Below are 17,746 nucleotides of genomic sequence, written 5' to 3'. Positions count from 1 at the left end.
TTTTAATTACGTAAAGGTCTTCAAGGGTACAGTGAAGTCCAATGGTTATGTTTGGTTGAATATATTCTCTAAGAATTGATACTAAATTCTCGGGTGTATCGTACTTGATTATGTGTCTGGTATTGTCGAATATTTTCAATGACTCATGAATGGTGACCCTGCCCGTTGTAATTAGTAGTTGAATTTTAAACTGATTCAAAGGTTTGTTTGTTTCCTCGATAATATTCTGGAAACTGCTTTCTGTTGAGTGGATGGTATTTTGTTCTGAATCTGTTGATTCTGAATTGTCCAAACTTGGATTTTCATCTGAGAGGTGGTTAATTTGGATTCTTGACAATGCATCAGCGACTACATTAGTAGTTCCTGGTTTGTAAATAATTTTAGGACAGTTTTTTTTTTTTTTTTTTTTTTTAACATTTGCATTTTATTTATTGGATCTTCTCTGAATTGAGACTAACAATAAGTATATAGAATCTTAAATTAAAAAGCTATCTGACAGTCAAGGTGACTGGCGCGAAAATTTAGGGGCTCTAATAACTATTGCTGAGCTGGAAGGTCATTGCGTTGCAATCGGGTCCGGATGGAAGCCCTGGCTAGGCCCCCTGGCGAGCTGGTTTGGATGAGAAGTTAGCTTGGTGTGGTAGGACGCTTTTTGTTTTGATATTTCATCTTTTACGGGTAGAATGCCAAGATCTCTGTGGATGTTGTCGTTCCGAACATACCAAGGTGCCCCAGTGATAGTTCTCAGGATTTTTGATTGTGCTCGCTGAATAATGTCGATGTTGCTGCTGCTCGCGTTTCCCCACAATTGGGAGCCGTAGGTCCAGACTGGCTTAAGCGTTGAATTGTAGAGCAGGACCTTGAAGTCCAGGCAGAGGGGGAGCGCGCGTTTAAAAGCCAATGGAGACTGTTTGATTTTAGTTTTAGGTGAATTTTCTTAGCTTCGATATGTCTTCGCCATGCAAGTCTCCTGTCTAGGTGGATGCCAAGGTACGTTACATCGTCAGCTTGTGGAAGTGGCGTGTTATTCAGGGTTAGCGGGGGACACGTTTGTCTGTTAAGAGTAAACGTTATGTGTTTACACTTTTGCGCATTAGGTTAGGTTAGGACGGCTACCAGGCTATAGCCTGGTACACTTAGACCTCTGTGGGTCCATTGTGATACCGTATTTTTTTTTTTTTTTTTTTTTTTAACATTTGCATTTTATTTATTGGATCTTCTCTGAATTGAGACTAACAATAAGTATATAGAATCTTAAATTAAAAAGCTATCTGACAGTCAAGGTGACTGGCGCGAAAATTTAGGGGCTCTAATAACTATTGCTGAGCTGGAAGGTCATTGCGTTGCAATCGGGTCCGGATCGAAGCCCTGGCTAGGCCCCTGGCGAGCTGGTTTGGATGAGAAGTTAGCTTGGTGTGGTAGGACGCTTTTTGTTTTGATATTTCATCTTTTACGGGTAGAATGCCAAGATCTCTGTGGATGCTGTCGTTCCGAACATACCAAGGTGCCCCAGTGATAGTTCTCAGGATTTTTGATTGTGCTCGCTGAATAATGTTGATGTTGCTGCTGCTCGCGTTTCCCCACAATTGGGAGCCGTAGGTCCAGACTGGCTTAAGCGTTGAATTGTAGAGCAGGACCTTGAAGTCCAGGCAGAGGGGGGAGCGCGTTTAAAAGCCAATGGAGACTGTTTGATTTTAGTTTTAGGTGAATTTTCTTAGCTTCGATATGTCTCCGCCATGTAAGTCTCCTGTCTAGGTGGATGCCAAGGTACGTTACATCGTCAGCTTGTGGAAGTGGCGTGTTATTCAGGGTTAGCGGGGGACACGTTTGTCTGTTAAGAGTAAACGTTATGTGTTTACACTTTTGCGCATTTATTTTTATACGCCAGTCTGATAACCACCTCTCCACTACAACGAGATGATCAGCTAGTAGTGCTGTTGCCTGAGTTGGGCATTTGGACCGACTTATGATCGCGGTATCGTCTGCGAATGTAGAAGTAGTTAGCCGCTCGTTCGTGGGAATATCTGCGGTGTAGAGGAGAAATAGAGTTGGACCAAGGGCGCTACCTTGGGGAACTCCAGCCTCTATAGCGTAGTTATCGGATGTTGTGGTGTTGCATCTCACGGCGAAGGCTCTGTTGTAAAGGTACGATTCCAGTATCCTGTGAGTGTTTCCTGGCAGGATCGTTCTGATTTTATGGATAAGGCCATCAAGCCAGACTCGGTCGAAAGCCTGTGCAACGTCAAGGAATACCGCACTGCAGTATTCCCGAAGCTCGAATGCAGTCCTTATTTCTGTTGTTAATCTGTTGACTTGCTCTATTGTTCCATGGCTTTCTCGAAAGCCAAATTGATGTGCTGGAATAACGTTGTGCTCTTTCAGATATGGAATGATGCGCGTCAGAAGGCATTTTTCGAACAGTTTTGACAGACACGAGAGTAAACTTATCGGTCTATACGAAGCTGGTATTGTGTGATCTTTCCCTGGCTTTGGGATCATTATGATTACCGATTTTTTCCATTTTTTTGGGAAATAGCCAAGTCGTGTAATCCCGTTGAAGAGTTTACAAATAACCTCAACTGCACAGTTTGGTAGTTCGATTAACATTTTGGGAGTAATTTGATCACCGCCTGGGGCCTTTTTTGGTTTCAATTGCTCGCTGATTACTTTTGCAATTTCATTTGGTTGAAACAGAATTGGCTCCGTCTCAGATTCAATTCGAATTGACGGCGACGGTAGTGCGAATGAATTAGTTGCAGGGTTTGGCTGAAAAACATTTCGAAGGTGTAAAGCAAATGTACAAGCTCTGTCTTTGTCGCTTCTGGCCCAGCTGCCTGAAGAGTCTCTTATGGGGATTACTGTTTCGGCCGGCGCACTTAGTTTTGGGTGGGCCCTCCACAAGGGATGCTTAGTGCTGGTGGGTGAAAGTTTCTCAATGTACTGGCGTTGTGCTTTTTCTTCTTCTTGCCTTAGAGCCCTGGTAAGTCTGCGACCAGCTTCTTTAAGACTTTGTTTTGAGGATGGCGATCTGCTGGTTTGCCAAGTACGTCTCAAACGTCTTTTCTCCAGAACAAGCTGTTCGATTTCATGGTTAGTTTTGTGTTGGTGTGTGTGCCCATCCCTCCCTTGCGGTGTTGAGACTTTGGCTGCTGCGACGAGTACAGACTCCAGGGCATCGGCGTAGCAGTCGATGTCCTCCTTGATGTTGAGCTGTGGAGTTAGTTCAATGTGGGAACTTACGTACTTTTTGAACTTCAGCCAGTTGGTTCGATGCGACGTCAGCCTGTGAGGGTGCTCGATTAATTCAGGGCTTTGATGAAGAGTTATTAGCACTGGTGAGTGGTCCGATGATAGATCCAAAAGCGATTTTGCAGATATTAGATTGCGAGAGATGTTTTTTGTCACAGCAAAATCAATTAAATCAGGTAGTTTTCTAGGATCTGTAGGCCAGTATGTAGGGCTGCCTGGTGAAACGTAGTCCAGTTTGTTGCATGTTTTAATGAGTGCATTATATAGTTGCCTTCCTTTGGGGGTCACAAGGCGGGATCCCCAGTGCGTGTGCTTGGCGTTGTAATCTCCTGCTGCTATGAATCGCTCTCCAAGCGAATTGTAGAAGTCCATGAATTGGTCTTCGGAGACTGTAAAGCGGGGTGGGCAGTAGACAGCGGCAATGGCAAGGTTGCAGTTGCCCAACTGTAATTTTATCGATGTAGCTTGCAGATGATTTTTAGCAAACCGTTGGTGAAAGTGGTGTTTGACGCGGTCTCTTATTAAGATTCCAGTGCCGCCATGCGCTTTACCATCTGGATGATCTGTGCCATAGAACGTGTATCCCCGTATTTGAAAGTTATATTTGCTTGTGAGATGCGTTTCTGCCAGCAACATAACGTCGATGTGGTTTTCGTTCAGAAATTGAGTTATTTCAGGTTTATGCCGTGAAACACCGTTGGCGTTCCGCAGAGTTATTCGAAGGCTAGGCATGGTTTATTTGGACTGCTGAGCTGCAAGCATTTGAAGTAAGATATTTTGGTTTTGCATAAGGGTTTGCATGGTGGTTTTCATGAAGGACATAAATTCCATCATATTTTGTTGCAAAGTAATCATCATAGATTCCATGTTACTTTGTGGCTGTCCCATGGCCTGCTGGATGTTATCAACTTTCGGCTCTATGTGAGCTGTGCCTGATCTTAGAGCACTGGCGTAAGAAATTCCGTTGGTGGTAATTGAAGGGCCAAATGATGATCTGGCTGCTTTTGCGAAGAAAACTTCCGGTGTCGTTTGTGATCTCATGTAAGTGTTTTGTGTGTTCAGGGAGCGTGCCGTTGTTGCTCGTTGCATCCGACTTTTCATCGCCTTGTAGACTGGACAGCCTCTGTAGTTAGCTGTGTGGTTTCCTTGGCAGTTTACACACTTTTTAGTGAGAGAGTCTTCCTTGTTGGCAGGGCAGGGTTCGGAGCCGTGGCAGTTTCCACAAGCTACACATACTGACCTGAGGGTGCAGTAAGCCCTGGTATGACCGTATTCCTGGCAGTTTGTGCATTGCACTGGTCCGGTCCGTTTGTGCGGCTCTTCCACTGTGATCCTACGGTGCAGAAGGTACTGCAACTTGTAGATCGGGTGCACTGCGTTTTTTTTCAAAGTTCTGCTGTCTGGCTCCAGCTCGACCTTGAAGAGTGGTTGCGGCTTCTTGTTTTTGTTCATAATGTTTATAACATTTTTTGCGCAAAAACCGTTTTCTTTTAAGGCCTCTGTAATTTCGCAGGGGGTCACATCGGGTTCTATTCCCTTAAGGGGTTATCCGGGTCTTGGAGCACGAAAAAAAGCCTATTTTCGTGAATTTTTTTAAAAGATCTTACGACAATTTCACAAATTTCGTTTATTGTACATTAATGTTTATGGTTTGACCAACATTGTGTAAAAATTTAAACCAAAAATTTTTAAAATTGAGCCGTTGAGGCAGGCTTGAACTTGACCTCTTAAAAAATTGTGTTCTTGCGGTAGGCAAAATATCTCCGTCAATTTTTATCTGAAATCAAAAAACCAAATTTATTCTGATAGTGTATGTGTCTCGCTTGTCCTCTACGAGCCATTTTTTTTTAAAATTAAAAATTGAATTTTTTGAAGCGCTTTTCATAAAAAGTGTCTTTTTTTACGTAAATTTTGGCCATATTTTGGCTTATAAAATGAGTTGTAATTAAAAATTAAAAAAATCCCTCCGTTAAGGACAAGAAATTTATGTCTAAAAGAAGTGTGCAAAAGCAGAAGTTGATCGGTGGAATAGTTTTTGAGAAATCGTGACTACCGACTTCAAAAAAGTGGTTTTGAGAAAAACGCGTTTAAAGTGCAGCATCTGCCCGACGCCAGAGCCCGAATTGCCCGTTGTGACGTTCGACGCGCTGGGCTCTAAATTTTCTCCCATTCCTACAGTTTTGCTTCGATCGACTTGAAATTTTCAAACAACATTCCTGAAACTTTGTACTATTATATAAAAAAGTTTGAAAAAAATGAATTTTTTGAAGTGTCAAGACCCGGATAACCCCTTAAGCACAACTTGCAAACCTTTGCAACTTTTCAGCTGGTACGTGTAGTAATTCTTTTTGGCATCGTTTAAGTACTTCGACACTGCTCGGAAATCGTCTTCGGTTTTGGTTTGGAGTTTAGTTTCGCTTATATTCCCTTTCATAAGCGGAATAACATGAAAGTTATCTTTTCCGACAAGCTCAACTATTTTGTTGACTAGGGCATTCGAGATCTTCTCCCGAATAAAAATAGGTGGGGGCTTTAGTTTCCTTGGGGCTAATTGTTCAGACTCTGTTTCAGGCTCCGCCAGAATGGAAAATCTGTTTTCATCTAATGGCCCGGGATTTACAGGGCCTTTGCTGGAACGATTTATTTTGGGCTTATTGCCGTCCGAGTTTTTTGGGGGTGTTAGCTTGCGCTTGGAGATATTAATGTAGCGATCCATGCCTGTCTGAATGGCCGAACCCGCTTGCAGAATTGTCACTTCTTCTACCGTAGCTTTGTTTATGCCGTTTGCACCGATTTTTGCACTTGGTTGTGTTGTTGCTTTACCCGCAGCACAAGAAGAGGGTGGAGACGTTATTGCATTGTTGGCGACAGAGACCGTTGTAGTAGTCGTAGTAGTTTCTGTTGTTGTTGCGCTAGGCGGCAGAAGCTCTGTTGGAGTCTTGCATTGCTCACTCCATGGCGTTCGAGCGGTGAAGAGCAGGGCGGGAGAGCAAGAGTTAGCTCTCTGGTTTTCGGCGGTCAGTAAACTTGCACCTTCAAGCACTTTCGGTTCTAGAGTATTACTCGTCACCGTAAAATAGGCGTTGTTACGGGCCAAAGAGAGACGACGTTTGTCTTGTTCTCTCTGAATTTTTTCACGGGTTTCGTCTTGTTGTTTTTGTCGTTGAGTGCGCTGATCCACGTTCTTACTCATTTGTTTATAGTTAGTGCATAAAGATTAATTATTTAATTAATTAAAACTTTAGTTTACGATATGCGATTTGCATCGCGAAACGCAAAACCTCGCGCTTATTTTTTTTTCGAACGTTTTCGACTGATTGGCTAATTGTTTTTCCGGAGCGTTAATAAAACACGTCTGCACGCAGCCGAATTGAATTGGTTATCGGTATGATCTCTATTTTTTGGGTCCCCTATCCGTTAAGAGTCAGCCTGTAAGTTGGTCGATCAGCAGGTCCCCCATCCGGAGGATTTAATAAAAGAGCTTAGACTCTTCAGGTTAGTCTGCGATATTTCGGTCAGGTCATTTATGAAAGGATATCCTAAGTGTTTCAGTCTGAGCCTGCAAAGGGCTGGGCATGAACAGAGTAGGTGTTCCACCGTTTCCTCTTCTTCCTCATCCCTGCAGCTTCTGCAAAAATCGTTTTTTGGGGCTTTTAGCCTGCCGGCGTGTGCGCCAACGAGCCAGTGGCCTGTGAGTACTCGAATTAGCATGCTGCACTCAGTGCGGCTGAAATTGAGTAGTTCTGATGTTTTCTTATTGTTTATTACAGGCCATGTCTGGTGAGAGATTCGGCATTGCGGTGTGTTTTGCCAATAAGTGTTGGCTAATTTGCTGAAGTGGTTTTTAATAATTAGCTTACAAGTAGCCATCGGCATGCCGACATTCTCCTTTCCTGGAAGGAGAGGTATGGTGGTGCCTTGCCTGGCTAGCTCGTCTGCTATACAGTTGCCTACGATATCCCGGTGACCCGGAACCCATATAAGGCTGACAGTAAACTGATTAGCCATCTCGTGGAGAGATTTGCGACAGTCTGCTATTGTTCGGGAGTTTGTGTTTGTCGAGTAGATTGATTTAATAGCCGCTTGGCTATCACTATATATGTTTATGTGTCTGTTCTGGGTGTTTAACTCCCTTAAACAGACAAGTGCTTCCATTATAGCGTACACTTCCGCTTGGAAGACACTGCAGTGGTCAGGAAGTCTGAAAGACCGCCTGATCTCTAATTGCTCGGAGTATATGCCTCCACCTACGTGTCCGTCTAGTTTGGAGCCGTCTGTATATAGACAGATTGCGTCTATTGAGCCCGGTCGGCCACGATCCCAAACTTCCCTGCCTGGGATCAGAGCTTCGAAGGGCGTGTGATTGTATTCACGGGTTTTACATAGATCCGTTTTTGGCGGGATCAATTTGTCATGCTGAAGAATCTTAGCGTGACCATACAGTTGGGCTTTCCATTGCCCTGTATCCCTTAGTCGAATGGCTGCCGATTTCGCCCTTTCCATTCCTGCTAAGTCCAGGCTCTGGAGGTTCAAGATCGCATTCAGCGCTTCGTTTGGGGTAGTTCGAAGGGCTCCACTCATACACAAGGCCGCCATGCGCTGTACTTTGTTAAGTGGAGTTAAGATACATTGTTTGTGTAAAGCGGTCCACCACAGAGCCACTCCATATAGTAGGATTGGCTTGACTACCGCTATGTATATCCAATTGACTATTTTAGGAGACATACCCCATCTTAGCCCAATTGCTTTTTTACAAGAGTAAAGTGCAATGGTCGCTTTCTTGGTTCTCTCTTGGTTGTTTAGTCCCCATTTAAGACGCTTATCTAATACTAACCCCAAGTATCTTGCGTGCTCACTAAAAGAGAGATTACAGTTGTTTAAAGTGGGTGGGTTAAGTTTAGGGATTTTGTATCTATTTGTAAAAAGGACTAGTTCCGTTTTTGAGGGATTTACCCCAAGTCCGTTCTTTGTAGTCCATTCCGATAGTGTTTTTAGTTTTGCGGTCATAAGATCGCATAACGTTTGTGGGTATCTACCATTAAAGATGATAGCGACATCGTCTGCGTATGCCACTATTTTACAGCCTCCGCCTTCAAGAATCCGCAGTAGTTTATTTACCGCGATATTCCATAAAAGGGGTGATAGTACACCTCCTTGCGGAGTGCCTCTGTTCACTAATCTAGTCTGGGTCGAGGTCCCTAGTGTGGCCGTGACCAATCTGCTTATCAGCAATTTGTGGATCAGCCCCACCAGCGGTGGCTCAACCCCTAGTTCAGTGAGGGATTCTGTTATTGCCGTGGGGAGCACGTTGTTGAACGCTCCTTCTATGTCAAGGAAGGCGATCAAGTTGTATTCTTGTATACTGAGTGATTTCTCGATGTTGCTTACTACCAAGTGTAGCGCCGATTCGGTCGACTTACCTTTGGTGTATGCGTGTTGCGCCTCTGATATCTGCGTCGGGTCAATGATGTCTCTAATATGTAGACCTAACAGTCTTTCTAAGATTTTTAGCAGGAATGATGTCAGACTTATCGGTCTGAAATCCTTCGCTGTAGTATGGGTGGCTTTCCCTGCTTTAGGGATGAAAACGACTTTCGTTTCCCGCCATGCTGTAGGTAGTTCACCTACTGCAAGAATGGTCTGGAATATTTTTCTCAGCCAGTTTATAGCTAGTTCTCCTGCTTGTTGAATATGTGCCGGTGTTATATTATCCGGTCCCGGCGATTTGTATGGCTTAAAACTATGAATGGACCAGTTTATATTACGGTCTGATAGTAGGAGATTTAAGTTTATTCCTTCTCCGGTGTGTCTTCCTGGGGGATGTCCTGATTGTAGGCTCCCTGGGAAGTGAGCGTCTAGGAGTAGGTTTAGGGATTCTTCACTAGAATCCGACCATGATCCGTCAGCCTTTTGGAGATAGCCTAGGGATACGGCTGTCTTAGAAAGTATTTTTCTGAGCCTTGCGGCATCAGTTGTCTTTTCAATGTCCGAGCAGAAGTTCTGCCACGCAGTTCTCTTCTCTTTTCTAATGGCCTTTTTGTATGTGGCTAGTTATTTTTTGTAGCTTTGCCAGTTTATGTCCTCATTTGCAGCTTTCGCTCTGTTGAACAAGTTTCTGCATTTGGCTCTGAGGATTGATAATTGCTGGGCCCACCAAGGAGGTTTTTTTCTTCCCCTTGGTTTCCCTAACGGGCATGCAGCTGAGAATGCCGCGTTGCATGCTTCTGTGAATTTGTTTACTATATTATCTAGCTCCTGAGTGCAAGGAGTGCTTTCTGGTGGCTTCCTGGGGAGGAAGTTCGATAGAATTTCTTTGTATTTATTCCAGTTTGCCCGCCTGGGGTTGGCAAAGCTGACCGGCACAGGTGATATTAGGGACAAAGTTGGAATGTGCTCTTTCGATTTGTCGGTTCGAAGAACTATGTCTAGGGTCAGCGTAATGTATTGTAAGTCCGCATCTATTTATAAAGGCTCTAAATTCTGCCGAAGTGAAACTTGGCTCGTTGTCCGTCATAAGTTTTTTGGCCAGTGGGTATTATTGTAAAATTTCTAAGACCTAGTTTTCAATATTTAATGTATTCTCAATTTCTTTTACTACTAAAAATTTGGAGTATGCGTCAATGCAAGTTAAAAATATTTTTTTATCAGCGTAAAAAATGTCTAAGTGTAGATTTTCTCCCTCCTTTGATGGTATAGGGGCTTCCCCAATCAGAATTTCTGCAGGGTGTCTACAGTATTTGTTTTCGTTGCAAATTGTACAGTTCTTAATATATTCTTTAAGTTTTAAAAATAATTTCGGTCAGTAGTAAAGTCTCGTTATTTGTTTGTAGTTTTCGTCCAGTCCTCTATGGGCACGGCAATGAATTTCCTCAATAATGAGCTTTGTCTTCATCTTTTTCTATGTCTAGAACGAATATTCTTGTAAATAAAAACTTGTTAATGAAATTTTTCTTAAGAGGTTTTTTAATTACGTAAAGGTCTTCAAGGGTACAGTGAAGTCCAATGGTTATGTTTGGTTGAATATATTCTCTAAGAATTGATACTAAATTCTCGGGTGTATCGTACTTGATTATGTGTCTGGTATTGTCGAATATTTTCAATGACTCATGAATGGTGACCCTGCCCGTTGTAATTAGTAGTTGAATTTTAAACTGATTCAAAGGTTTGTTTGTTTCCTCGATAATATTCTGGAAACTGCTTTCTGTTGAGTGGATGGTATTTTGTTCTGAATCTGTTGATTCTGAATTGTCCAAACTTGGATTTTCATCTGAGAGGTGGTTAATTTGGATTCTTGACAATGCATCAGCGACTACATTAGTAGTTCCTGGTTTGTAAATAATTTTAGGACAGTTTTTTTTTTTTTTTTTTTTTTCATTTGCATTTTATTTATTGGATCTTCTCTGAATTGAGACTAACAATAAGTATATAGAATCTTAAATTAAAAAGCTATCTGACAGTCAAGGTGACTGGCGCGAAAATTTAGGGGCTCTAATAACTATTGCTGAGCTGGAAGGTCATTGCGTTGCAATCGGGTCCGGATGGAAGCCCTGGCTAGGCCCCTGGCGAGCTGGTTTGGATGAGAAGTTAGCTTGGTGTGGTAGGACGCTTTTTGTTTTGATATTTCATCTTTTACGGGTAGAATGCCAAGATCTCTGTGGATGTTGTCGTTCCGAACATACCAAGGTGCCCCAGTGATAGTTCTCAGGATTTTTGATTGTGCTCGCTGAATAATGTCGATGTTGCTGCTGCTCGCGTTTCCCCACAATTGGGAGCCGTAGGTCCAGACTGGCTTAAGCGTTGAATTGTAGAGCAGGACCTTGAAGTCCAGGCAGAGGGGGGAGCGCGCGTTTAAAAGCCAATGGAGACTGTTTGATTTTAGTTTTAGGTGAATTTTCTTAGCTTCGATATGTCTTCGCCATGCAAGTCTCCTGTCTAGGTGGATGCCAAGGTACGTTACATCGTCAGCTTGTGGAAGTGGCGTGTTATTCAGGGTTAGCGGGGGACACGTTTGTCTGTTAAGAGTAAACGTTCTGTGTTTACACTTTTGCGCATTAGGTTAGGTTAGGACGGCTACCAGGCTATAGCCTGGTACACTTAGACCTCTGTGGGTCCATTGTGATACCGTATGATCTCTATTTTTTGGGTCCCCTATCCGTTAAGAGTCAGCCTGTAAGTTGGTCGATCAGCAGGTCCCCCATCCGGAGGATTTAATAAAAGAGCTTAGACTCTTCAGGTTAGTCTGCGATATTTCGGTCAGGTCATTTATGAAAGGATATCCTAAGTGTTTCAGTCTGAGCCTGCAAAGGGCTGGGCATGAACAGAGTAGGTGTTCCACCGTTTCCTCTTCTTCCTCATCCCTGCAGCTTCTGCAAAAATCGTTTTTTGGGGCTTTTAGCCTGCCGGCGTGTGCGCCAACGAGCCAGTGGCCTGTGAGTACTCGAATTAGCATGCTGCACTCAGTGCGGCTGAAATTGAGTAGTTCTGATGTTTTCTTATTGTTTATTACAGGCCATGTCTGGTGAGAGATTCGGCATTGCGGTGTGTTTTGCCAATAAGTGTTGGCTAATTTGCTGAAGTGGTTTTTAATAATTAGCTTACAAGTAGCCATCGGCATGCCGACATTCTCCTTTCCTGGAAGGAGAGGTATGGTGGTGCCTTGCCTGGCTAGCTCGTCTGCTATACAGTTGCCTACGATATCCCGGTGACCCGGAACCCATATAAGGCTGACAGTAAACTGATTAGCCATCTCGTGGAGAGATTTGCGACAGTCTGCTATTGTTCGGGAGTTTGTGTTTGTCGAGTAGATTGATTTAATAGCCGCTTGGCTATCACTATATATGTTTATGTGTCTGTTCTGGGTGTTTAACTCCCTTAAACAGACAAGTGCTTCCATTATAGCGTACACTTCCGCTTGGAAGACACTGCAGTGGTCAGGAAGTCTGAAAGACCGCCTGATCTCTAATTGCTCGGAGTATATGCCTCCACCTACGTGTCCGTCTAGTTTGGAGCCGTCTGTATATAGACAGATTGCGTCTATTGAGCCCGGTCGGCCACGATCCCAAACTTCCCTGCCTGGGATCAGAGCTTCGAAGGGCGTGTGATTGTATTCACGGGTTTTACATAGATCCGTTTTTGGCGGGATCAATTTGTCATGCTGAAGAATCTTAGCGTGACCATACAGTTGGGCTTTCCATTGCCCTGTATCCCTTAGTCGAATGGCTGCCGATTTCGCCCTTTCCATTCCTGCTAAGTCCAGGCTCTGGAGGTTCAAGATCGCATTCAGCGCTTCGTTTGGGGTAGTTCGAAGGGCTCCACTCATACACAAGGCCGCCATGCGCTGTACTTTGTTAAGTGGAGTTAAGATACATTGTTTGTGTAAAGCGGTCCACCACAGAGCCACTCCATATAGTAGGATTGGCTTGACTACCGCTATGTATATCCAATTGACTATTTTAGGAGACATACCCCATCTTAGCCCAATTGCTTTTTTACAAGAGTAAAGTGCAATGGTCGCTTTCTTGGTTCTCTCTTGGTTGTTTAGTCCCCATTTAAGACGCTTATCTAATACTAACCCCAAGTATCTTGCGTGCTCACTAAAAGAGAGATTACAGTTGTTTAAAGTGGGTGGGTTAAGTTTAGGGATTTTGTATCTATTTGTAAAAAGGACTAGTTCCGTTTTTGAGGGATTTACCCCAAGTCCGTTCTTTGTAGTCCATTCCGATAGTGTTTTTAGTTTTGCGGTCATAAGATCGCATAACGTTTGTGGGTATCTACCATTAAAGATGATAGCGACATCGTCTGCGTATGCCACTATTTTACAGCCTCCGCCTTCAAGAATCCGCAGTAGTTTATTTACCGCGATATTCCATAAAAGGGGTGATAGTACACCTCCTTGCGGAGTGCCTCTGTTCACTAATCTAGTCTGGGTCGAGGTCCCTAGTGTGGCCGTGACCAATCTGCTTATCAGCAATTTGTGGATCAGCCCCACCAGCGGTGGCTCAACCCCTAGTTCAGTGAGGGATTCTGTTATTGCCGTGGGGAGCACGTTGTTGAACGCTCCTTCTATGTCAAGGAAGGCGATCAAGGTGTATTCTTGTATACTGAGTGATTTCTCGATGTTGCTTACTACCAAGTGTAGCGCCGATTCGGTCGACTTACCTTTGGTGTATGCGTGTTGCGCCTCTGATATGGGTCAGTGATGTCTCTAATATGTAGGTAGTTACCCTACTGCAAGAATGGTCTGGAATATTTTTCTCAGCCAGTTTATAGCTAGTTCTCCTGCTTGTTGAATATGTGCCGGTGTTATATTATCCGGTCCCGGCGATTTGTATGGCTTAAAACTATGAATGGACCAGTTTATATTACGGTCTGATAGTAGGAGATTTAAGTTTATTCCTTCTCCGGTGTGTCTTCCAGGGGGATGTCCTGATTGTAGGCTCCCTGGGAAGTGAGCGTCTAGGAGTAGGTTTAGGGATTCTTCACTAGAATCCGACCATGATCCGTCAGCCTTTTGGAGATAGCCTAGGGATACGGCTGTCTTAGAAAGTATTTTTCTGAGCCTTGCGGCATCAGTTGTCTTTTCAATGTCCGAGCAGAAGTTCTGCCACGCAGTTCTCTTCTCTTTTCTAATGGCCTTTTTGTATGTGGCTAGTTATTTTTTGTAGCTTTGCCAGTTTATGTCCTCATTTGCAGCTTTCGCTCTGTTGAACAAGTTTCTGCATTTGGCTCTGAGGATTGATAATTGCTGGGTCCACCAACGAGGTTTTTTCCTTCCCCTTGGTTTCCCTAACGGGCATGCAGCTGAGAATGCCGCGTTGCATGCTTCTGTGAATTTGTTTACTATATTATCTAGCTCCTGAGTGCAAGGAGTGCTTTCTGGTGGCTTCCTGGGGAGGAAGTTCGATAGAATTTCTTTGTATTTATTCCAGTTTGCCCGCCTGGGGTTGGCAAAGCTGACCGGCACAGGTGATATTAGGGACAAAGTTGTCTCTATAAACCTATGATCTGAAAATGAGTGCTCATTGGAGACAGCCCAGTTTGTGACTGTGTTTATGAGTGAATCTGATGCCAGGGTTAGATCTATGATCGTTTGGCACGTTTTTGTTATAAAAGTAGGGGTATTGCCCCTATTGCAAAGAAATAAATTCGATTTAAGAATGAAGTCGAATAAAGACTCACCTCTGTCGTTGTTGATAGGGCAGCCCCACTGAGTATGGTGGGCATTTGCGTCGCATCCTATCACCAAACCTTTCTTAAGCTCTTCACATTCCTGTACCAGTCCTCTGACTAGCGCGTCTGGGGGGTCTACCTTTTCGGAAGCCATGTAGGCCGATAGCATCCTAAAAGAGCCGCTTTGCAGCTCCAGGCTTATTGCTGTGTTGTCCCCGTTGCTGTATTTGTGAAGCAGAAATGTACTAAGATGCCGTTTGGCTAAAATGCAGGTTCGAATTTTACCTTGTTTGGGGTCAAGCATAAGCTTGTAGTCTTTTGTTCCCAGTCCAGCAACCCTGCCTCCTGCTACCCAGGGTTCCTGAACTAAGACCACGTCGGCTTCGCCTTTGGCCAGGCGAAGCAAAAGAGCAGCGGACGCTGCTTTACTGTGATGTAGGTTGATCTGCAGGAGTCTTAGCGACATCCCCAGCTGCAACCTCCACCACAGTAACGTCGGCCTCCGAATCGCTCAGGTCCACTTCGTCGATTGCCGGTCCCATCGCTCGCATCTCTCTGCTTAGCGACGAGTCGGTTGAATAGCCGTCCTCCGGCACACCAGGGGCCTCCACTTCCTCCGCAAGCACCTGCTCGGCTGGGTTGCCGGCAGGACTTCCAGAGGAATTAGAGTCCCCTTTATAGATTTTAATGTGTATGGCACTGAACCCATAGTTAAGCGTTCCCCGAGCAGCCTCTATGGGAGCGATAGACTCCTTGTTCAGTACCACAATCGCTTGGTTTACGTCTCCTTCGTGCTCCTCCACCTTAACGACTTTCCAGTCTTTTGTGGGGAGATGTGGGTTGCATTCTTGCAACATAAAGAGGATGTCCTCCGGTGATGCAATTGCTGCTGGGAGCCAAATTCTGGCTCGCGGTCTACTGGGGACGTCACACCAATCTAGTGCGACTATGTTCGCCCCTTCGTAGACTGCTCCGAGCTGAGCTACCGCCTGTTTGTATAGGTCAGCTGATCGCTGATTATCGCAGGCCACCACTTTTACACTGCCCTGGTACCAGCCCGCGTCCATACAGCAAGGCGCTGAACCGGGCTTCTCGCGTACCATACGCAGGCAAATGAGTGACAGCTTGGACTCAACCGCCTTCCATTTGTTTCTGGGGATCCTGCTCTCCGGATTTCCCCTGTCAATGAGTCCAAGTAGGACCCGATCTTTGGTGATCTCGGCAAAGGAGACCGACGGCTGGATCCTCGATCTCTTCGCCGACGGGCCGGGCAGCTCTATGGAGCGTTGCCTCTTCGCCTGAGCACCTTCTTGTTGGGGCTTCTCTTGCCCATAGTTGGGAAACACCGTCCTTGCCCACTCTACCTTCTTTAGCCATTCGGGCGAAGGCGTGGCGACAGTGCTTCTGGCATGTGAGCGCAGGGTTTGGGCGGCAGTCCGTCTCTCTGCGTAAGTAAAATTCTTCTTTGCACCAGCGGGTGACCCGATCGACTTTGCTGCGCCTACCACTGGTTTTGGCGCAGATTCGCACATAGCAGAGGCGTTAGCGACAGTCTTTCTGTCCCCCGTCATCCCTAGTTTGGGATGGGGCCCTTTCTGAGCCCTACTGGTACTTGCAGTGGAACCATCGTTCGTCTTTGCAACTCCGGGTTTTTGTGGAGTTCCCGTCTCCGTTTTTTTGTTTGTGTTTTTGTGTGTTGTTTCCATAATTGGTCCCACGAGCTGCGGAGAAGGGGAAAGGTCCGCCCGGGCAGAGATCCGCGTTACCCGGGTAAGGCGGTAGATAGAACAGGGGGTCGCCATCTCCCACCGTTTGAGACTGGGCTAGTTGTTGATCCGGGCCCCCAGCCAGGCTGACTCTTAGCACGCTCGGTCGCCCCAGCTAGGCGGCTTCAGAACCATCTCACAAGTTCCTCAGACCAAGTTTTGCGCATTTATTTTTATACGCCAGTCTGATATCCACCTCTCCACTACAACGAGATGATCAGCTAGTAGTGCTGTTGCCTGAGTTGGGCATTTGGACCGACTTATGATCGCGGTATCGTCTGCGAATGTAGAAGTAGTTAGCCGCTCGTTCGTGGGAATATCTGCGGTGTAGAGGAGAAATAGAGTTGGACCAAGGGCGCTACCTTGGGGAACTCCAGCCTCTATAGCGTAGTCATCGGATGTTGTGGTGTTGCATCTCACGGCGAAGGCTCTGTTGCAAAGGTACGATTCCAGTATCCTGTGAGTGTTTCCTGGCAGGATCGTTCTGATTTTATGGATAAGGCCATCAAGCCAGACTCGGTCGAAAGCCTGTGCAACGTCAAGGAATACCGCACTGCAGTATTCCCGAAGCTCGAATGCAGTCCTTATTTATGTTGTTAATCTGTTGACTTGCTCTATTGTTCCATGGCTTTCTCGAAAGCCAAATTGATGTGCTGGAATAACGTTGTGCTCTTTCAGATATGGAATGATGCGCGTCAGAAGGCATTTTTCGAGCAGTTTTGACAGACACGAGAGTAAACTTATCAGTCTATACGAAGCTGGTATTGTGTGATCTTTCCCTGACTTTGGGATCATTATGATTACCGATTTTTTCCATTTTTTTGGGAAATAGCCAAGTCGTGTAATCCCGTTGAAGAGTTTACAAATAACCTCAACTGCACAGTTTGGAAGTTCGATTAACATTTTGGGAGTTATTTGATCACCGCCTGGGGCCTTTTTTGGTTTCAATTGCTCGCTGATTACTTTTGCAATTTCATTTGGTTGAAACAGAATTGGCTCCGTCTCAGATTCAATTCGAATTGACGGCGACGGTAGTGCGAATGAATTAGTTGCAGGGTTTGGCTGAAAAACATTTCGAAGGTGTAAAGCAAATGTACAAGCTCTGTCTTTGTCGCTTCTGGCCCAGCTGCCTGAAGAGTCTCTTATGGGGATTACTGTTTCGGCCGGCGCACTTAGTTTTGGGTGGGCCCTCCACAAGGGATGCTTAGTGCTGGTGGGTGAAAGTTTCTCAATGTACTGGCGTTGTGCTTTTTCTTCTTCTTGCCTTAGAGCCCTGGTAAGTCTGCGACCAGCTTCTTTAAGACTTTGTTTTGAGGATGGCGATCTGCTGGTTTGCCAAGTACGTCTCAAACGTCTTTTCTCCAGAACAAGCTGTTCGATTTCATGGTTAGTTTTGTGTTGGTGTGTGTGCCCATCCCTCCCTTGCGGTGTTGAGACTTTGGCTGCTGCGCCGAGTACAGACTCCAGGGCATCGGCGTAGCAGTCGATGTCCTCCTTGAGCTGTGGAGTTAGTTCAATGTGGGAACTTACGTACTTTTTGAACTTCAGCCAGTTGGTTCGAT

At 45.0% G+C, this 17,746-nt stretch overlaps 1 protein-coding gene across 1 annotated transcript; it reads right to left on the bottom strand.

Moving 5' to 3' along the window:
* Window positions 1-11,365: 11,365 nt before the first annotated feature.
* Window positions 11,366-14,572, bottom strand: LOC123038043. Its single transcript, XM_044461495.1, has 2 exons — window positions 14,428-14,572; window positions 11,366-13,431 (listed from the first exon to the last, which is right to left on the bottom strand). Exons 1-2 carry the CDS (start codon window positions 14,570-14,572, stop codon window positions 11,432-11,434), a joined length of 2,145 nt encoding a protein of 714 aa, XP_044317430.1. The 3' UTR covers window positions 11,366-11,431.
* Window positions 14,573-17,746: the final 3,174 nt, after the last annotated feature.

This window comes from Drosophila rhopaloa, unplaced genomic scaffold, assembly GCF_018152115.1.
Source record: "Drosophila rhopaloa isolate 14029-0021.01 unplaced genomic scaffold, ASM1815211v1 contig_36, whole genome shotgun sequence".
NCBI classification, from domain to species: Eukaryota; Metazoa; Arthropoda; class Insecta; order Diptera; family Drosophilidae; genus Drosophila; species Drosophila rhopaloa.
Note: the sequence above shows the minus strand (reverse complement) of the source record. Positions and strands in the feature narration are given on the sequence as shown.